Here is a 21768-nt window from a genome sequence, read left to right on the forward strand (position 1 = left end):
AAGTTCATTTAAAAGATGTAAAACCCAGATGTTCATGAAAAGCTGCAGAGCTGCGTCTTGATTTTTCGTTTTCCCTGCAGCCTGAGCAATATTTTTGCACAGTCATTTGATTCCCTGCTCCCCCTGAAGAATATTGATTAAACTAGATTAAATTTTGGGTGATACACCACAGAGAGCAGAGGATGCATCTTAATTCAAAATATATCACTCTGCAGAAACACAACAGCTCTGCAAACAACAAAAGCATGTCTACAACGACCGTCTTGCAGGAAAGGCTGTGGAGAGGAGAGGGCTGGAGAGTGACAGATTACCTCTCCTCACAAAGCGCCGGCACAAAAGCACAGCCGGAGAACAAACAATGAATAAATAAAGTTCTCTGAGATTGAACGAGGAGAGTATTTTGTGAGGCAGTAGCTTTTGTGTCGGAGCAAATGTCCTTCTCCTCGTCTGCAGATGAAAGCACCACTAGAGGAGTGGAGCACAGGAACAAAGCAGCTCCGTACAGATTTCTGTCATCAAAATAAATCGATTTCACATATAAGAACAGGTCAAGGGACAAAAAACACTAATCATGATTCACAGCGCAAGCAGGTTGGAGGTGAAATCAGTTAGATCACTTCCTTCTCTCTCCATGGGTAATAACGGATCAGGAGGTGGAGGAAAAAAGAGTGGAGAACAAGGGTAATGGACGTAACAGCATGAGGTCAGAAGGGAAAGGTGTGCTGATTGGTGTCATACGTGCATGTGGGCTGTTTCAAAGGCTTCAAAGTCTCCCTCTCCCTCTTTATATATAGGTTTTGAAAAAGCTATTTTTCTCCTTTTTTCTCTTTCTCCTTCTTCAGGGTATTTTTCTCAGTCTTTCCCCACAAAGGTTGACTAACTAAGTTTTTTACTTGACTTGTATTACAAACATCTGTCTGCAAACAGCATCCCTCATTAGCTTTACAGTTTGACACTGCGAATCAGAAAATGTAAGTTTCTTTGTGGTTGCCGAGCTGCGAGGGGGAGAACAAGAGATGTGGGCGGCGTGAAAGGAGGAAAATGAATGTCCCTAAAATGAGAGTGAATCGATACGGTGGCCTGAGGATGTGGAGAGCTGGAATGAAACGAGGGGAGCAGAGGGAGGAGGGTGTTGGAATAGAGTTTGAGCAAGATTAATGGCTGTTTAAAAAGGAACAGTAGTCATCAGTAGTCAGCTTGCAGGAGCAGAACTGCGACAGCGTGCCTATGTGTGTGTGTGTGTGTGTGTGTGTGTGTGTGTGTGTGTGCGTGTGTGTGTGTGTGCGTGCTAGGATGGAAGTACACTCTGCAGTGAGTTTACACTTTGTCTATAACTTTCTAACTTTCCTTCACGACTCTTTCAATAAATGACCACCCAACCATAATACTGATTACTTTGTAGGCTTGATTTCTTCTCTTCATTTAAACTCTCTGTGCCCTCAAATTACACACACACACACACACACACACACACACACACACACACACACACACACACACACACACACACACACACACACACACACACACACACACACACACACACACACACACACACACACACACACACACACACACACACACACACACACACACACACACACAGCGTTTGTGCAGGTGGTGATCCAACAGCACCACCTGCAGGTTCAAACATTTTTCAGATGAAATCACTTCAATGACGGATGTTGAGAACATTTCTAACCCTTTAATCAAAAAAATCCAATAAAGAAGTATTGCTTCATTCATGTCAGAAATCGTCAGGTACATATTCGGCCTCCATGCAAACATCTTGTGCTTTTACAAAATCATCTTTCCTACAGGCAGCAAGGGGAGTGAACGCTCCCAATAAATATGCAGTACAAAGTTAAAGGAATATGGCAGCAACAGGAGAAATACCCTCGTGGTGACACACACAGAAACCCACATGTCCGTCCGTCACTTGCACTTGTACGTGAGCTGTTTGCGATGATAGTGGATCCACGCAGGAGCTGCAACCAGGCCGGAGAGGAAGCCCACGGTAGCGCCCAGACTGCAGGAAACGGGCCAAACCTACAAGAAGCAAGAGAGGTGAGTCTGATGGATGCACTGATGGATGCATCCATGTTTCCACTTGTGACGTTTCATTAACAGAGGAACTTCTGAATGAAAGGATCAGCAGCACAGCGCTTTAGAGTTACGCTCCAATCACCACCGTCTCGGATTTTCATTTTCCTCGAGTCATTTTGCAGAGAACTCCCTTTGCAATTATAATTTTTCCTTTTTGTCATTTAAAAAACCCAAAACGAATTCATGAAGCAAGAAGAGAGATTTAATAGTTACTGCTCTGAATGATCATTTCAGACTTATGGAGGGTGTATCCAACACTGTCTCATGATGAATGGAAATGTTAGCAGAGGAAACTGTGCTGTATGCCAGAGGAGGTCCAACAAGATGAATATATCTATTATTGTAAATATTGTGGTACAGAGATTCAATATTATCACCACTTGTTATGTGGAGCTCCCATCAGGACATCCAAACGTGGAATTCAAACTGGACAGAAACTAATTAAAATCTCTGGTTCGTCTTTCCACTGTTCCAACAATCAGCAACTCTGGTCTGATTGAAACAAATCCCTAATTTACCAAAAGGATTTGGAGTGAAGCTGCCTCCACACACACGGGTTCTCTGCTGCAGCAGCTGCTTGGCTGCTCTCTCTCCTTCTTCAGCCACAAAACCATTCAACCATCAAATTTGAAAATGAATATCGCCCCAAAATCTCCCTGCTGGTCTTGGTCTTCTCTTTTTTTTCTATTTTTCTCTTTAGTGACGTGTTACTATACTTTCATGCATATCAATGCGTTCGCCTCTCTCTCTCTCTCTCTCTCTCTCATGCATTACAGCAGAATAATGTTTCTGTTCTCGTCTTTGCTGTAAAGATTCTGGGGGGTCCCTGACGGCCATACCCCCCCCCCCCACAGCGGCTGCAGCCTCCAACAACCTCCACTGGGCCGTTCTGAAAGCTCGAGTTTGCCGTTTTGGTCGTCGTACATTTGCTGATGTTTTATAAATCAGTGGTTTCAAACATTTATGACCAATTAGAAGCTGGGACAGTTTGCATCAGTTCAATTCAACAGTGACGGATTTACTGAGACCGGAGGAGGTTCAGTATAATGGTTCAGTATAATGGTTCAGTATAATGGTTCAGTAATTCAAATACCAAAAAAAAGAAATGTCTCAGTCTGAATGAATTTAGTTTAAATATCAAAATCAACTACATTAAAATAAACGACAAACAAAACAAAAGAGTATTGTTCTTCTGATATCATCATCATAATGGATCCCAATATACTGAGAGGTTTTTCAGATCTGGCATATTTAGCAAAATGGAAAATCATCTACTGTAGACAATAATATTCTCTTGTCTAATACCTCTGTGCTTAATAAAGTTATTCAATATTTCCCTCTTTATTTCTGTCACACTACAGTATTGACTGCTTATATTTCCTAGTTGTTTCCAGTTCATGGTTTTATTTCTCGTTGAGAAAACTTTCCAACAAAAGGTGCGGAACAAGCGGCATCGATTATGCTAATTAATGAAATCTAATGAAGGTGCACCTCCTTGTGAACAGGTGGCATTCATCATGTGTGCAAATAAGAGTTTGGTGAATCCAACAGGAGAAAACCTCACAGAACAAACAGGGTTCTAATGTGTGCTGACCTGCCAAGGCCTGTCCCAGTCCAGAGGGATGGGGAAGGCTCCGACCCAGGCTCCCACCAAGGTGCAGGCCACCGTGATCTGCAGAGCGGTGTCCCACACAGACATCGCTCTGGAGACGGAGCAAAGCAATGAAGTCAGGATATTCAAGTCAGAGAGACTCGAGATAAGCATTTGCAACACGGCGCTGGGCTCACCCGTGCCGGCTGAATACTCGTATCCAGGCCTGGACGTTGGGGCCGAGGACGCAGAGACACCTCAGCGTGGTTAAAGACGTCAGCAGCACGGCGAGGGAGAACGTCTCCAAGGCCGACCTGAAACAAGAAGAGGAGATCTGCTGACAAACACACAACAAGGCAAAGGAAACAGGTGTTCTATGTGTGCTGATTACAGAGTTTAACGGTAAATGCAATAAGATTGACAAAATGAAAATATGCAAATATAAGATAAGATAAGATAAGATAAGATAAGATAAGATAAGATAAGATAAGATAAGATAAGATAAGATAATCCTTTATTAGTCCCGCAGCGGGGAAATTTGCAGACTTACAACAGCGTAGAGTAAAGTGCACACAAGAGACATAGTAGAAGAAGACAAGATAAAAATAAAAAATGAAAAATAAAATAAAATAAAACAAGTATTATAAATAAGCAATAAAAAAAAAAAACAGTAGAAAAAACAACAATAACTGAAATATTATATTTACAGACAGAGAAAAAACAACAACTATTTTAACTATTTTTAACTTTTTTAACTATTATTGCACAGTGTGATGTGTAGTGTATTGATATATATGTAGGATGTCTTAAAGTAACCTAACAGACGGTTGTGGTGGTGCATGTACAGGTGCGTTAGCTATGCTGTACGTCTACATGCAGGTACTCACTCAATCAGCGGCGCTCCGTACAGAACCACCACAGTGTGGAAGAACAGGCAGGACAGGAAGAAGTACAGGCAGGAACGAAACAGACGGGACAGCTGTGGAAGGAACCAAGACGCTTAAGAAATAAATCATTAAAAACATAAAGTTCACATAACTTCAACGTTTAAAAAGAGTAAAATTTTACATTTGTTTCTGTTTCTCTGGCTCAAAACGTTCACTTCCTGGAGAAATGATCCGTTTAGATCCAGCAGTCTCAGTTCTGTAGAACCAGGACACGTCTTAACTGTAATTATGCTTTCTGTTTTATTACATTTTAGCTTTTTGTATCTTCTACTTTTATCTCTTACGTCCAATCTCTATGTGTCTGTTTGACTGACTTGTGTCCTCCATGTTTAAAGGTACCACATATCATAAACTTGTTTTGTGACCTTTTAGAGGGCGTGACCTCTACAGAACTACACAACTCAGGAGTGTTTGCCAGTATTACTACACAATAAGAGCATGTCACAGCACCTTTTATCCACCTGAGTGTTTGCCAGTATTACTACACAATAAGAGCATGTCAGCAGTATTACTACACAATAAGAGCATGTCAAAGCACCAGTATTACTACACAATAAGAGCATGTCACCAGTATTACTACACAATAAGAGCATGTCACCAGTATTACTACACAATAAGAGCATGTCACCAGTATTACTACACAATAAGAGCATGTCACCAGTATTACTACACAATAAGAGCATGTCACAGCACCAGTATTACTACACAATAAGAGCATGTCAGCAGTATTACTACACAATAAGCGCATGTCACAGCACCAGTATTACTACACAATAAGAGCATGTCACCAGTATTACTACACAATAAGAGCATGTCACCAGTATTACTACACAATAAGAGCATGTCACAGCAGCAGTATTACTACACAATAAGAGCATGTCACCAGTATTACTACACAATAAGAGCATGTCACCATAAGACTACACAATAAGAGCATGTCACCAGTATTACTACACAATAAGAGCATGTCACAGCACCAGTATTACTACACAATAAGAGCATGTCACAGCAGTATTACTACACAATAAGAGCATGTCACAATAAGAGCATGTCACCAGTATTACTACACAATAAGAGCATGTCACCAGTATTACTACACAATAAGAGCATGTCACCAGTATTACTACACAATAAGAGCATGTCACAGCACCAGTATTACTACACAATAAGAGCATGTCACCAGTATTACTACACAATAAGAGCATGTCACAGCACCAGTATTACTACACAATAAGAGCATGTCACAGCACCAGTATTACTACACAATAAGAGCATGTCACCAGTATTACTACACAATAAGAGCATGTCACCAGCATTACTACACAATAAGAGCATGTCACCAGTATTACTACACAATAAGAGCATGTCACCAGTATTACTACACAATAAGAGCATGTCACCAGTATTACTACACAATAAGAGCATGTCACCAGTATTACTACACAATAAGAGCATGTCACCAGTATTACTACACAATAAGAGCATGTCACAATAAGAGCATGTCACCAGTATTACTACACAATAAGAGCATGTCACCAGTATTACTACACAATAAGAGCATGTCACCAGTATTACTACACAATAAGAGCATGTCACCAGTATTACTACACAATAAGAGCATGTCACCAGTATTACTACACAATAAGAGCATGTCACCAGTATTACTACACAATAAGAGCATGTCACCGGTATTACTACACAATAAGAGCATGTCACCAGTATTACTACACAATAAGAGCACGTCACCAGTATTACTACACAATAAGAGCATGTCACAGTATTACTACACAATAAGAGCATGTCACCAGTGTACACACAATAAGAGTCACCAGTATTACTACACAATAAGAGCATGCCACCAGTATTACTACACAATAAGAGCATGTCACAATAAGAGCATGTCACAATAAGAGCATGTCACCAGTATTACTACACAATAAGAGCATGTCACCAGTATTACTACACAATAAGAGCATGTCACCAGTATTACTACACAATAAGAGCATATTACTACACAATAAGTCACCAGTATTACTACACAATAAGAGCATGTCACCAGTATTACTACACAATAAGAGCATGTCACCAGTGTACTACACAATAAGAGCATGTCACCAGTATTACTACACAATAAGAGCATGTCACCAGTATTACTACACAATAAGAGCATGTCACCAGTATTACTACACAATAAGAGCATGTCACCAGTATTACTACACAATAAGAGCATGTCACAATAAGAGCATGTCACAGCAGCAGCATTACTACACAATAAGAGCATGTCACCAGTATTACTACACAATAAGAGCATGTCACAGCACCAGTATTACTACACAATAAGAGCATGTCACCAGTATTACTACACAATAAGAGCATGTCACCAGTATTACTACACAATAAGAGCATGTCACCAGCATATACTACACAATAAGAGCATGTCACAGCACCAGTATTACTACACAATAAGAGCATGTCACAGCACCAGTATTACTACACAATAAGAGCATGTCACCAGTATTACTACACAATAAGAGCATGTCACCAGTATTACTACACAATAAGAGCATGTCACCAGTATTACTACACAATAAGAGCATGTCACCAGTATTACTACACAATAAGAGCATGTCACCAGTATTACTACACAATAAGAGCATGTCACCAGTATTACTACACAATAAGAGCACGTCACAATAAGAGCATGTCACCAGCATTACTACACAATAAGAGCATGTCACCAGCATTACTACACAATAAGAGCATGTCACAATAAGAGCACCTTGTAGCCCACGGAGTGCCTCTTGGCGGACGGCGTGACGCCCAGCAGCCAGTAGACGGCCACGCTGGCGGCGCTGACGGCCCCGGACGCCGCGTACAGCCACAGCAGGTGCGTCCCGTACACCGAGAAGCCGCGGACGAGCGCCGCAGGTAGAACCGTGGCCATGAAGAGCGCGGCGGCGGTGACGGCGTGAGAGGCCGCCATGGCTCTGATCTCCCGGTCCCACATGACGCCAGCGGGGTCCAACACAGAGGCTCAGAGCGGCGCAGCCAGCGGCGGAAGTGACGCAGCCAGCGGCGGAAGTGACGCAGTGACTTCCGTAAACATGGAGTAACGGACGCTTCCGCTTGGACTTCACAATAAAGGTTGCATGCAAAAGGCAGGCTTATCAAAACAAAAGCAGAGAATACTGCTTTATTCAAGTTATGGTATTTATGTTTACACCGTAAGTGGAATAGTTTCAAGCATTAAACACGCTTTATTGTCCAAGAGACAGTGGTATTCATACTATTATAATTATACTATAATAAATGCTGTTGTTATTATTACATTACATTACATTACATTACATTATAGTACATTACATTACATTACATTATAGTACATTACATTATAGTACATTACATTATAGTACATTACATTACATTACATTATATTACATTACATTACATTACATTACATTACAGTCATGTAGCAGACGCTTTTATCCAAAGCGACTTACAGGAAGTGTATTCAACATAGGTATTCAAGAGAACTACTAGTCACCAGAAGTCATCAGTGCATCTCCTTTCTTAAACAAGCATCTTAAAGCATAAACCAGAGCAAAAGTATAGTGCAGAGGCGAGTTACTACGAGAACAATAATTGCAACAGACTAATACGAATATAATAAGTGCTATAAGTCCTACAGTTTAGGATCTGAGGAATACAATCTCTAGAGATTTCTATTATAATACTTAAACTATAACTAACTGTTTCTCCATCATGTGTGATATGTCCCATAGTCATTGTTAAGATAAGATAAGATAAGATAAGATAAGATAAGATAAGATAATCCTTTATTAGTCCCGCAGCGGGGAAATTTGCAGGCTTACAACAGCAGAGAGTAAAGTGCACACAAGAGACATAGTAGAAGAAGACAAGATAAAAAATAAAAAATGAAAAATAAAAATAAAATAAAACAAGTATTATAAATAAGCAATAAAAAAAACAGTAGAAAAAACAACAATAACTGAAATATTATATTTACAGACAGAGAAAAAAAAAACAACTATTTGAACTATTTTTTACTTTTTTAACTATTATTGCACAGTGTGATGTGTAATGTATTGCACAGGTAAACATCATGAAGGACTTGCCAGCTTCAGTGGGTTTTATTTTGAAGAAGCCTTACAAGCAAACAGGAAGCAGTAGTTTCCAGGCATATTACTTATTATATTACTTATTATATTACTTATTATATTACTTATTATATTACTTTACATGTCAGATAATCCCTCCTCAGTGTGTCCTCATCACTGCTGGTGTGTCATCGGGTTCAGAAGCTTCACTTTAAAGCTTTAAACCCGACCGGAACCAGCAGCAGTGTGAGTCCAGGTGAGTGACGTAGCACCAGCTCAGTGACGCACGGTGGTATCAGCCAATGGAATCAGAGGTCGTCACAGCGTTGACCAATCAGGATGCAGCAAATAGGAACAACGTAGAAACACCCGGAAGTCCAGCAAACAGTGACCGAGCCGAGCCGAGCCGAGCTGAGCCCGCACAGGAGGATGGTCTGCGAGAAGTGTGCGTGTCTCCTTTACGTGTCCACGTAGAACCTCTGCTGGAGATGCTAACTGCTAGCTGCTAACTGCCATGCTAACTGTTATGCTAACAGCTAACTGCTAACTGTCCTCCATGTTGTTGTTGTTTTGGTCCCTGAACGTCTCACGTGTTCTGTCTCTAAACGTGTGTCTCTTATTTCAGGTGAGAAGAAGCTTGGAAAAGTCATCACACCTGATACCTGGAAGGATGGAGCCCGGAACACAACAGGTAGACATGGACAGAGAGACAGAGAGAGAGAGAGAGAGAGAGAGAGAGAGAGAGACATGGACAGAGAGAGACAGAGAGACAGAGACAGAGACATGGACAGAGAGAGACAGAGACATGGACAGAGAGACAGAGACAGAGAGAAGAGAGAGAGAGAGAGAGAGACATGGACAGAGAGAGAGACAGAGACATGGACAGAGAGAGAGAGACATAGAACAGAGACATGGACAGAGGACAGAGAGAGAGAGAGACATGGACAGAGACAGAGACATGGACAGAGAGAGACAGAGACATGGACAGAGAGAGAGACAGAGAGACAGAGAGAGAGAGAGGACAGAGAGACAGAGAGAGAGAGACATGGACAGAGACAGAGACAGAGAGAGAGAGACAGACAGAGAGACAGAGACAGAGAGAGAGAGAAACAGAGACAACAGAGAGAGACAGAGACATGGACAGAGAGAGAGAGACATAGAACAGAGACATGGACAGAGGACAGAGACAGAGGACATAGAGAGAGAGACATAGAGAGACAGAGACAAAGTGAGAGAGAGAGAGACATAGACATGGACAGAGAGAGAGAGAGAGACAGAGGACATAGACAGAGACACAGAGAGAGACAGAGACAGAGGACAGAGAGAGAGACATAGACAGAGGACAGAGAGAGTCACTGGCCATGTGTTTGTGTTTACTATGACTGTGTAGTCTGAATGGATTCATCATCAGATGTTAAACTCCATCACTAGTCAAAGCTAACCGTGTTATTTAATTCAGGCTGTAAATGATCTCCACGGCCTCTTTAGGCTTTCAGATAATCATTCATTCATGCAGGTGCATAAGAAAGAAACACGTTTTTACTGTTAAACTCTCAAAAAGACACTTTAAAATGATTCTCATAAAGTAGGAGTGAGTTTCTTTAATCTGTGAAACATAATCACAGAAATAAACCTGGATATGTTTTGTTTAATTGTTCAGATTTCCAAAGACTTTGTGCATCCAAATAAATACAGCAACTTGTACAAAGTATGAGAGACATATGATATCACCTGTGCCACTAATGCCATTAATACTTTCATTAATCGTTTACATTACAGTCATTTATCCAAAGCGACTTACAGGAAGTGTGTTCAACATAGGTATTCAAGAGAACTACTAGTCACCAGAAGTCATAAGTGCATCTCCTTTCTTAAACAAGCATCTTAAAGCATAAACCAGAGCAAAAGTACAGAAACAAACTAATATGAATACAATAAGTGCTACGAGGAAGGCTCAGGGTAGTACTTCTTTATCAGGTAGTACTTCTTGAAGAGGTGAGTTTAAAGATGGGCAGCGACTCTGCTGTCCTGAGGTCAGTGGGGAGTTCATTCATTTAGTCTATAAATTGTTAAATAATACCTCAACAAATCCCATTGCTGGTTCCCAGAGCCCAATGTGAAATGTTCAAACAGACCAAACCCCAAATATTTTTATTTATTTATATTAAAGCAAAGAAAAGACTATTTGAATCCTTAAAAGGTAGTATACAAGACAAAAGTAAAGATTAGAGGAAATACTGAAAATATATATAAGGTTTGTATCTTATCACACAACTATTCAATTTCATCCCACAACCCTTTCTGGGTGTTCTGACCCCCATGTTGGGAACTTCTGACTTAGATGTTGATGTTTAATTGAGCTTCTTCTTCTTCTTTTACTTTCAGAGGGTGGAGGGCGTAAGCTAAATGAAAACAAGATCCTGACGTCTAAGAAAGCCAGGTGAGTAGCTCCCTGGAGTCTGACGTCATCAGTTTCTCTGTTTTTATTTAAAGGAAGTCACATAAAAGTATTGTTATTGACCTCCTCTCATTGTTACACATTAACATATACCATGGTCATTTATCTATATCTGTGATGCATCTCCCTCTCTCTCAGGTTCGACCCGTACAGCAAGACGGGCTTTGCTACCTGCAGGATCTGCAAGAGCTCCGTGCATCAGTCTGGATCACACTACTGTCAGGGCTGTGCATACAAGAAAGGTATAAGCTCACTCACACTGGACTTCATACTGAACAGAACAAACGGATTCAAACTAATTCTATGTGGCAAACTTCATTGTATGACCAAGGCTATTGGAACATTATTTCACTCAGTTTCTTCACTGAGAATAACTATTTAGAGTCTGAACATATCTGTATCATCTCCTGTAACAAACGCATCACTTTGAATGGTTGGGCCACGTCTTCTCTTTCCTCTTGTATGTTGCTATGTAGATAGTTTTGGGTTTATTGTCCAGGTTTGGATACTTACATTCATAAAGTGAACACAAAGGCAGTGCCAGAGTTGATCTGTGTCTGCTGGATTGCTAACATGTTTGCCATTACGACTTAATCAACTGATATTATATCGATGTGATCTTAACAGCTTGTTTATGCTAACCCCAAGTGACCAAACATGTGTTATTGTAGGTTTAAACATTGACAAAAAGTGCAGCTCCTGGTATTTCTTTTTTAAATAGCTTTTCCTCCTTTTCTCGTTTTGTGTCTCTAGGAATCTGTGCAATGTGTGGAAGGAAAGTTTTGGACACCAAAAACTACAAGCAGACTTCTGTGTGACAGCGTGAGGATCAGAATGAGCGACGACAGAACGAGACTGATGTTTATGTTTGTCATCATTCCACAATGTCCTGCTCACCATTCAGCTGTCGCTCTTTTGGGTTATTTCTTCCCACCTTTGTGAGAGAGAGAGATGTGGAGCTGGCTTTGCCCTCTTATTACAGAATATCACATAATGCCACTGGAGTTATTGCAGTGGCCGTACACAGGGAAGCACTGTTGGATCAGAATACACCACCAGCCATCACCTGTTTCTGAAGTCCAGGCTTCTAGATATTTTTTTGGTATATTTTAAATTCAATACTTTAGGCTTTGATTTTTTGCTGTTTTAAAAAGTTATTTTCTGTATGTAATATATCAAGTGTTGCATTTTTTGAGTGAATTAAACCATTCAATATGACATGTGACAGGATGATTCTTTACCTCTGCATGACGCCATAAAGGGTAACATTTTTAGCCTCTTACGCACAACATATCCATATTTGTCCTTCATGCCTGTTATAATTGGTTTACTCTTACATAATCATATTTGGAAACTGCATGCTGTGCTGTCAGGTGTGACCCCCCCCCTCTGCTGTCAGAGATAAAGGTTATAGTTCACAGGTTGTCTGATGACAGACTCCTCTGTGATATCTAAAGGCCTCGCTCCGCCTCAGGCCTTCAGCCACATGTGCACACGCTTGTTTTTATGTCTCATTATTGATTTATGTTGTTGTACCAGTGCTTAAAAACGGCATCAGTCTCCAGCTACATGTGATGTACGGTAGGTAAGGTTGGGATTGAGTAAACGAGTGGGAATAACCTTCCTAAGGAAATCAAAATACAACTGTTTATATAATTATATCGATCATTTAGTTTGCCTGTTATATCACTGCCCTGTTATTCTGTGTTGTGGGGCATTCAGGGACATCAGTATATCTGAGTTTAAAGGTGTTACACAGCCAACCCTAGAGCCCTCATGTTCAGTAAACTGTTCTCACTTACACACTATGTTCTCAAAGTCCTTTATTAGTAGGAGCAGGTGTCTTTTGTAATGGCATTAATGAAACAAACATAACGCTCTGAAAGGTTTTCTTGTCTTTTATCTTATGAACATACACAAAGTAAGGCTGACAACTCTATTTTTTTTCATTATTTTATTTAAGCAAAGAATCTTCAAAATACATGAAACAGTGGTCCCCCATAAAAGCAAAAATCTTTTCAATCCATGACGTATTTTACTCTTTGGACTACAGATGTAATAATGTGCCTCTCAGAAACGTCATTCATTACAAAGGCTTTATAAATGACATAGTTAATTAAATTATGTAAATCAGTGGATTGTAAGTACAATAATAGAAGCAAGGAGAGGTGTGAGAGACACTTTTCAAAAGCAGCAATTACATTCCCATTTTAATAACAACAAAATAGCAATGTCAGACGTTAAATGTAAAATATCTACCAAAGGCACCAAGAACGGGAGTCTTATATTTCCTATTAAGTTCACAGTGATGGATTTCTGCAGCAGGACTGAAATCTATCAGGCTTCAGTGAGGTGAGCTGCAGAGTTCACTTGGATCCTGCATCAAACAGCAGTTTTATTTTTCCTGCTCTTGATTTGTTTGTGTTCTTAAAAGTCCGATGCAGATCTTCTGTGGTTCTGGAGCTCTGCGTGTGCTACGGAGGCCCACGAGGGACTGACGTTCGTTAGAAGTTCTGCGACAGAGCCAGGAACTCCTCCCTGGTTTTGGGGTCCTCCAGGTAAACCCCCAACATGGTGCTCGTCACGGTGCGGCAGTTCATCTTCTGGACGCCACGCATGACCATACACATGTGTCTGCAAACACACACACACACACACACACACACACACACACACACACACACACACACACACACACACACACACACACACACACACACACACACACACACACACACACAGAAATGGCACGTCAGATTTGCAGCTGCAGCATTTGAGATGCTTTGAGGAAAGCCGTCAAAAGAAAGCGGGGAAAGTTGAAATAAGGGGAATTGCAGATACAGACAGTCTGTTTAATAAACACTGACCTTTTTAAATTAGCTTTAAATTGTACAAATGATGAAGGTGAAATTGTATTGTGTGTGTACTTACGCAGCTTCAATAACCACAGCTACACCTTTGGGCTGCAGAGCCTCTGATATTCCCATGGCGATCTGCTTGGTTAGACGCTCTTGAACTGAAAGAGACAACACATTGGGGCTTATGTGAACATGATGATGCCAGATTGCATTTAAATTCTCGGGTAAAGGGTTGTTGATTATATGCACATCCAGTTATTTGTTTGGTCGCTTACCTTGAAGCCTCCGACTGAAGATCTCCACAATCCTGCAGAAACCAGAGCACACGCAGGTTGCAGAGGACGGATTAAAGATCAGGCTGAATAATGATTCATCTTTTGATAAACAGTCCCTGACTCTACTCTGGATATCCAACTGTACAGAGCCTTCATCTGTGAGTGATTCACCCGACAGAACCCTCTGACTCTCTCATGCAAGATTCAGCAACTGCAGGAAAAAAACCTGTGTCTCCTTTACTGTTATTCTGGGTTGGTATATTCAGAGATGGTGTGATATTTTAGGAAAGGGAGAAAGAAGGAGACAGACAGAGAGGCTGTGATGATAACTGGTGATTCCCACAGGTCTGAAGGGATTTTCTCATGGCTCGAGAGCGGATAGAGTTCAGACTGTGAGTGTGCTTGATGAGGGACTGGATGATGGCCGCTGGGCTTAGACTTAATCCTACAGGTCAAAGCGCTGAAATAACAGAAGAACGCAGCCACCCGGCACCAACACCAGAACCACACAGCTACATTAGCAGCGGGAGGACATGATGTGTGTGTGTGTGTGTGTGTGTGTGTGTGTGTGTGTGTGTGTGTGTGTGTGTGTGTGTGTGTGTGTGTGTGTGTGTGTGTTACCTTGCCAGCTTGCTCAGTCCCACCACTTTTTTGTTGGGGATGTATCCGATGTGAACCTGGAGAGACAGCAGGTGTCACATAATCAGAGCAAAGTGTGGTGATTGTTAGCAATAAAATGCTCACTGTACAACACTTAGACACACACACACACACACACACACACACACACACACACACACACACACACACACACACACACACACACACACACACACACACACACACACTTACCTTGCCAAAAAAGGGAACCAGGTGATGTTCACACAGTGAAAACATGTCTATGTTCTTCACAATCACCATCTCATCGTGGTCTTCATCAAATATGGCGTTGTTTAAGATGTCTGGGGGTCACAAACACACAAATGCTCACTGAAAGAAATATCTTCTACTTGTAGTAAATCATTCACTTAATAAATGTTGGAAACGAGTGAGAAACAATCAAGAAGAAGACTTCAAGAAATCCTGGAAACAAATCAAATCTTTACATTTATGAAGCAAAAACAACTTCACAAAAATCCAAGTGTATTCATTGCCTCAGACCTGAATTTCAACAACCACATTAAGACAATTACAGCCTACTACCACCTGAAGAATTAATCAAGGACTAGAGGACTTATATCTGTGCAGGATTTTGAAAGACTAGTCCATGCATTTAGTTTCAGCAGACTTCGGAACCCTTTTTCTTCCTTTCTGCTGTAAAGAAATCAGCATTCACAATCTTTGCAAATGTATTTTCTTTGATTAATCGACTAATCAATTGATCATCTGTCCAGACTACAAATGTCTCGGTTCTATTACTGCCTATAGATCTTTGGAGGATACCTCAGATAGATATTAACACATTCATGCATCCAACACAAACTCCAGCACAGCTGAGCTGCACCACACTGTGCTGGCTTTCTATTCAACAGCTGATTTCCCCATTGAATCGATGAGAAGAAGCTGGAGGAACCCCTGGAGGAACCCCTGGAGGAACCCCTGGAGGAACCCCTGGAGGAGCCCCTGGAGGAACCCCCCCCTGGAGGAACCCCTGGAGGAGCCCCTGGAGGAACCCCTGGAGGAGCCCCTGGAGGAACCCCTGGAGGAACCCCTGGAGGAGCCCCTGGAGGAACCCCTGGAGGAACCCCCCCTGGAGGAACCCCTGGAGGAACCCCTGGAGGAACCCCCCCTGGAGGAGCCCCTGGAGGAGCCCCTGGAGGAGCCCCTGGAGGAACCCCTGGAGGAGCCCCTGGAGGAGCCCCTGGAGGAACCCCTGGAGGAACCCCTGGAGGAAGGAGCCCCCCCTGGAGGAGCCCCTGGAGGAGCCCCTGGAGGAGCCCCTGGAGGAGCCCCTGGAGGAGGACCCCTGGAGGAGCCCCTGGAGGAACCCCTGGAGGAGCCCCTGGAGGAGCCCCTGGAGGAGCCTGGTGCCTCACCGTGGATGCTCTCCTGGTACCCCTTGGTGAGGAACAGCATGGCCTTGGCGGCGCGCAGCGGGGTGCGCAGGAGCCCCTGTCGGCCCGCGTCCTCTCCGAGCTCCCGCAGGATGCTGCTGTAGGCGGCCTGGAGCGCAGGTAAGCGGGACTTGTCCTCCTCCTCTTTGCGGGACGTCTTCTTGGTGTCGGTGATGAGGTCGCTCCTGTGGAACTGCTCCTCGGAGCCGGTCACCTCCCCGTTGCAGTGGCCGTTCATGTCGGAGGTTCTGCTGGAGATGGAGATGGAGGTGGAGATGGAGATGGAGGTGGAGGTGGAGATGAGGTCCTCTGCACGGCTGGAGAGCTCTGCTGCTCCCGGTCCCGGTCTCGGTCCCTTTATAAGCCTGGACACGTGTGTTCTCGTCAGCAGGTTGAATGTCATCACAACCCCCCTAACCACACACACACACACACACACACACACTGCACCCATGGCACTGCTTCTGATGAGCTGCTTCCATGGAGAGCAGACCTCTCTCTGTAAACCTGTCTGTCTGCATGGTGTGTGGGTAAACCTGTCTGTCTGTCTGCATGGTGTGTGCGTAAACCTGTCTGTCTGTCTGCATGGTGTGTGGGTAAACCTGTCTGTCTGCATGGTGTGTGCGTAAACCTGTCTGTCTGTCTGCATGGTGTGTGGGTAAACCTGTCTGTCTGTCTGCCTGGTGTGTGCATGGTGTGTGGGTAAACCTGTCTGTCTGTCTGTCTGCTGCTCTGCATGGTGTGTGGTAAACCTGTCTGTCTGTCTGTCTGCATGGTGTGTGGGTAAACCTGTCTGCCTGTCTGCATGGTGTGTGCGTAAACCTGTCTGTCTGTCTGCATGGTGTGTGCGTAAACCTGTCTGTGGTGTGTGCGTAAACCTGTCTGCCTGTCTGCATGGTGTGTGGGTAAACCTGTCTGTCTGCATGGTGTGTGGGTAAACCTGTCTGTCTGCATGGTGTGTGCGTAAACCTGTCTGTCTGCATGGTGTGTGGGTAAACCTGTCTGTGTGTGTGTGGGTAAACCTGTCTGTCTGCATGGTGTGTGGGTAAACCTGTCTGTCTGCATGGTGTCTGCGTAAACCTGTCTGTCTGTCTGCATGGTGTGTGGGTAAACCTGTCTGTCTGCATGGTGTGTGGGTAAACCTGTCTGTCTGCATGGTGTGTGCGTAAACCTGTCTGTCTGCATGGTGTGTGCGTAAACCTGTCTGTCTGCATGGTGTGTGCCATGCAGGCAGGTTGGATGTGTTCACTGTTTTTAATGTAGATCAATGTTCCATTAATCGTTTGTATTGTGTCAAAAACATCATGTGCATCACAATTTCCCAAAATCTAAGGCGACAAATGTCTTTAAAGTATCTCCAATGTGAAGGAGATAAATATACATAAAAGTATAAGTAACAATGTCTGTAAGTCAGAATGTTTCTGAATCTAACTGGTCCTCTTTCTCAGGTGCAGTAGTTTGATGACAACATTTGGGTTTTAACATTTAACCTTCATTCAAAAGAAGATGTGATCAGACCTCTATGAGAACAGAGGAGTTGAGTGGCAGGAGTTTGGATAAATTCTGCTTGCAAATCAAGTGAACTTGTTCCTCTTTAACAGTTATTCAAAAAGAACGATTCATTTGTGATTCTAACATCTAAAGGTGAGAAGTCTGTGGTTTCCATAGTGCAGCTTCTCTGAACTAAATCTCATTAATAAAATGTTTCAATGACACAGTAAAATTCAACATACATAACTACTGATATATATATATATATATATATATATATATATATATATATATATATATATATATATATATATATATATATTTATGGGCAGGAATCGCAGAGAGAGAGACATGAAAGCCTTTATATATTTTATTTTATTGTGTGAAGCACTACTAATATTTGTATAAAAAGTGCTATACAAATAGAGAGTGATATGTGTATATGACTGAGTGATATATGTATGATATACACACAAACACACTATTGTCTATCCATATGACGACATGAAATACAAGACAATGTTGTCATTTATATAAACATTTGACAGCAGCAGCTGTTTGCACTTGTAAATGAAATGCATGTAGCCTATATTCAGTATAGAAATATTAATAATTAGGTGAAATGTGTTTAAGGAATGTGGTTAAAACAGAGACTTATGAGGAGCTACACAAACGCTGACGTGCAGAAAGTTTGATCCTCTTAGATAACTACCACTTATGAACACAAACAACTGAAAGCCCTGAACAAGAAAATGACCAAATACCCCATACTTACTCATCAAGACAAAGACTGTTGTTCTGGAGAGCACGGGCACAGGATTTAGTTTGGTTTCATCGTTTAATGTTGAGGACACCGGCATTTATCTTCGTGGGGCCTTGAGTATCTTGAGCAAATTCAAAGGCAATCCTCTGAAAAGTTGTTCAGATATTTCACTGTGAGCCACAAATGTCAACCTGCTGGTGGCGCTAGAAGGAAAAGTCAGGGTAGACCTATCACCAAAGGTAATCAGGTTCATCCTCTGGGGACCATGTCTGTACAGAATGTCATGACAATCCATCCAGCTGTCTTTTAAATATTTCAATCTGGGCCAAAGTGATGGACCAAGCACGTACTTGGTTAAAAAGTTAGAATAAGTCGGGGCAGGATGATTAATCTGAATAATCTGAAACTAATCGTCTGTGTTGGTGGGTTAGCTGCTATTCACTGAGGAGAATCAAGTTTTTACAGCAAACAAGGACAACTGTGCTGCTCGGCTCATGACGGCCTCAGCTCCGTGGTGTCTGTTGATGGATCAGAGCTCCTCCTCATGTGGCGTGTGATCACTACGGTGGCTTTCAGTCCACAAATTGATGTCGAGGGAAAGTTGAAAGCCGCACTCAGTCTTCTGATCCTGAATCATCCTCGGTGGATTAGGATTCATTCAGTTTGAAGACTTGCAGTCACAATGTTAATTGGTTTCGACTCCTCATCAGTTGCCAGATTTGGTCCACCAAAATGTAAAATCTCATTTAAATATGAACTTATAAATCTTAATTATGTTTCGGTGTTGCGGTGTCACAAGGCTGGACCCAAAAACGGAACACTGACACTGAGGTTGGTGACATTTTCGAAAGGTTTATTTTGAGACGTGGCTGGATGAGTGTGAGTGATGTGGACAGGAGGAGTGAACACAAGGGAGGAGGAGAGGAATCCTGGAGCATCCTGGAGCATCCTGGAGCATCCTGGAGCATGGGAGACAGTCAAGGATTAGTTCAGGTACAAGATTCCAAGGAAAACTCCACTTACAAAACTCGGATTAAGGTTGTATCCACCACAGGAGATGAGACAAGGATCTGGGGAGGAGAGCCGGTTTAGATAATGCAGACTGATGAAATGATTAGAAGCAGGTGAGTTGAATGCAGACAGGAGAGCCAGGAGGACCACGGACACAGACAGACAGACAGACAGGGAGAGACAGACAGGGAGACAGACAGACAGGGAGAGACAGACAGACAGACAGACAGACAGACAGACAGACAGACAGGGAGAGACAGACAGGGAGGTGCCGGAAACACAAGAAAACACAAAACAACAGCTGTGACATTTGTAAGAAGAAGAACTGGCAAAAGGGGACCTTCGCTCAGTATTTAGAGGAAGTCATCGATGCTTTTTGCCTACTTTTCCTTCTTACCCGTTAGTGTAATCCAGCCGTGCAAATAGTTCCGGTTTTATGTGTCCAAGTTTACAGATATCCACCTCTAAAATGTTTGTGCCTGCCCCAATATATCACAGGTGAAATCAGTTGATGGTGCACACATGCATTAAAGAATCATAAAACTCAGAAGCAGATGGCTTTCAGGAAACAATGATCCGGTTTCTCTGGACATCACACAAACCTCACTGTCAGTTTTGATTTGAATTTCTTTCTACTTAAGAAAATGTCCTTTAGTCCCACCTGAAGATTTTGAAGAAAGACGTAGTATTAATGGTAATATGATCAAAGAATTATTTGAACTGATAATGATCTTACTAAACAATAGCTTTACTTAATGTACCTGAAACCATCAGCTTAATTTTACAGCCAATAATCATAAAACATCCATTAAAAAAACAACAAAATATGGTTTGATTTCATGATCAGTCTGTGAGCGCTCACTCCTCACAGCACACAAAACATTTGCCTTTAGTCAGAGTAACCACTTTGACCAAATTACATTTATGACTTATGCAATTTCTGCCCGGTTTGAGGTCTAGAACACTTTCCAAACCTAAACAGGAGTTGTTTGGTTGTTTGCCATGTAAATGATAATAGTACATGGGAAATGCAGCCTGTAGTCCTGAAATACAATGATTTCTTTCCTAAGATAAGGAAAGTCTATACAGTATCTGTTCTTGGAGGGGAAATAACCATTTTCTATTTAACACAGTATCGGGGTGAAGTACCATCCTGGATAAACCAAACACACACACACACACACACACACACACACACACACACACACACACACACACACACACACACACACACACACACACACACACACACACACACACACACACACACACACATGCACAGTGGTAGTGGACAATGGAACAATAGAGTGTGATCACTTGTTGCTTGTGCTGGTGCTGATCACATTAGACATGCGGTTTCTTGGAAGCCTGATGGCAGCATGTGTTTTCACAGATACTGGAAAAAAGGGAGCTGATTTTCTCACATGCAGGCATGAAATTAACCTTTATGTTCTACACTTCAACCAACAGTTCCCACTGTGTCTTGGACTTTCCCCTCGTCTTAAGAATTATATTATAACTTTTTTTCTTTCGAAATATAATCACCATTACATTTTTTATTGGGGATATTTAATAACGTTATTATTTCTCTCATTATTTGTGGTGGTTGTCTGGTATTTCAAGGCTGCACGTATTAACAGTGCCATTGGTTTATTATCATTTGATCTCTTAATAGATCTTTTTGATTTTTAATTACACATTATTGTTAATAGCATCTTAAAAATCCAACATATTCTGAAAATGTTAAAAGACAGACATGAAACTGCTTTAAACAAATGATCTGCAGGTCTTAGAAAATCATATGAAGCACTCACCTCTTCAAGAAGTACTACCCTGAGCCTTCCACTTAGCACTTATTGTATTCATATTAGTTTGTTGCACTTATTGTATTCATATTAGTTTGTTTCTGTACTTTTGCTCTGGTTTATGCTTTAAGATGCTTGTTTAAGAAAGGAGATGCACTTATGACTTCTGGTGACTAGTAGTTCTCTTGAATACCTATGTTGAATACACTTCCTGTAATGTCGTAATTAATGGATAAAAGTAATGTAATGCTAAATGTACTGTAATGTAATGTAATGTAATGTAATGTACTA

The 21768-nt window shown here is 41.9% G+C and overlaps 3 protein-coding genes across 3 annotated transcripts; 1 reads left to right on the forward strand and 2 right to left on the reverse strand.

Annotated features, from left to right (window-relative positions):
• Positions 1–1685: 1685 nt before the first annotated feature.
• pigf (phosphatidylinositol glycan anchor biosynthesis, class F) lies at positions 1686–7724 on the reverse strand. Its single transcript, XM_054598678.1, has 5 exons — positions 7424–7724; positions 4585–4676; positions 3895–4011; positions 3701–3809; positions 1686–2049 (listed from the first exon to the last, which is right to left on the reverse strand). The coding sequence occupies exons 1-5, from the start codon at positions 7649–7651 to the stop codon at positions 1936–1938; spliced, it is 660 nt and encodes a 219-aa protein (XP_054454653.1). The 5' UTR covers positions 7652–7724; the 3' UTR covers positions 1686–1935.
• A 1378-nt stretch (positions 7725–9102) lies between these two features.
• Positions 9103–12438, forward strand: cript (cysteine-rich PDZ-binding protein). The gene is made up of 5 exons (XM_054598679.1): positions 9103–9207; positions 9388–9453; positions 11148–11202; positions 11359–11462; positions 11974–12438. The coding sequence occupies exons 1-5, from the start codon at positions 9192–9194 to the stop codon at positions 12036–12038; spliced, it is 306 nt and encodes a 101-aa protein (XP_054454654.1). The 5' UTR covers positions 9103–9191; the 3' UTR covers positions 12039–12438.
• Positions 12439–13724: 1286 nt separating this feature from the next.
• gch2 (GTP cyclohydrolase 2) lies at positions 13725–16645 on the reverse strand. Its single transcript, XM_054599535.1, has 6 exons — positions 16390–16645; positions 15206–15315; positions 14975–15030; positions 14354–14385; positions 14152–14236; positions 13725–13854 (listed from the first exon to the last, which is right to left on the reverse strand). The coding sequence occupies exons 1-6, from the start codon at positions 16643–16645 to the stop codon at positions 13725–13727; spliced, it is 669 nt and encodes a 222-aa protein (XP_054455510.1).
• Positions 16646–21768: the final 5123 nt, after the last annotated feature.

The sequence above is a fragment of the Anoplopoma fimbria genome, chromosome 5 (genome assembly GCF_027596085.1).
Source record: "Anoplopoma fimbria isolate UVic2021 breed Golden Eagle Sablefish chromosome 5, Afim_UVic_2022, whole genome shotgun sequence".
Classification (NCBI taxonomy): Eukaryota; Metazoa; Chordata; class Actinopteri; order Perciformes; family Anoplopomatidae; genus Anoplopoma; species Anoplopoma fimbria.

Bases quoted from the DNA above. Each gene is read 5' to 3' on its own strand.
- pigf (XM_054598678.1), bottom strand. From the start codon at position 7,651: ATGTGGGACCGGGAGATCAGAGCCATGGCGGCCTCTCACGCCGTCACC. The intron at 4,677-7,423 runs GTGCTCTTATTG...TTCCTTCCACAG, and splicing joins GGCACTCCGTGGGCTACAAG to CTGTCCCGTCTGTTTCGTTC. The intron at 2,050-3,700 runs GTCAGCACACAT...TGCTTCTTGTAG, and splicing joins ACTGGGACAGGCCTTGGCAG to GTTTGGCCCGTTTCCTGCAG.
- cript (XM_054598679.1), top strand. The intron at 9,454-11,147 runs GTAGACATGGAC...TTTTACTTTCAG, and splicing joins TGGAGCCCGGAACACAACAG to AGGGTGGAGGGCGTAAGCTA. The intron at 11,463-11,973 runs GTATAAGCTCAC...TTGTGTCTCTAG, and splicing joins GGGCTGTGCATACAAGAAAG to GAATCTGTGCAATGTGTGGA.
- gch2 (XM_054599535.1), bottom strand. From the start codon at position 16,645: ATGAACGGCCACTGCAACGGGGAGGTGACCGGCTCCGAGGAGCAGTTC. The intron at 14,386-14,974 runs GTAACACACACA...TGGTTTCTGCAG, and splicing joins GGACTGAGCAAGCTGGCAAG to GATTGTGGAGATCTTCAGTC. The intron at 14,237-14,353 runs GTAAGCGACCAA...TGTCTCTTTCAG, and splicing joins CTTCAGTCGGAGGCTTCAAG to TTCAAGAGCGTCTAACCAAG.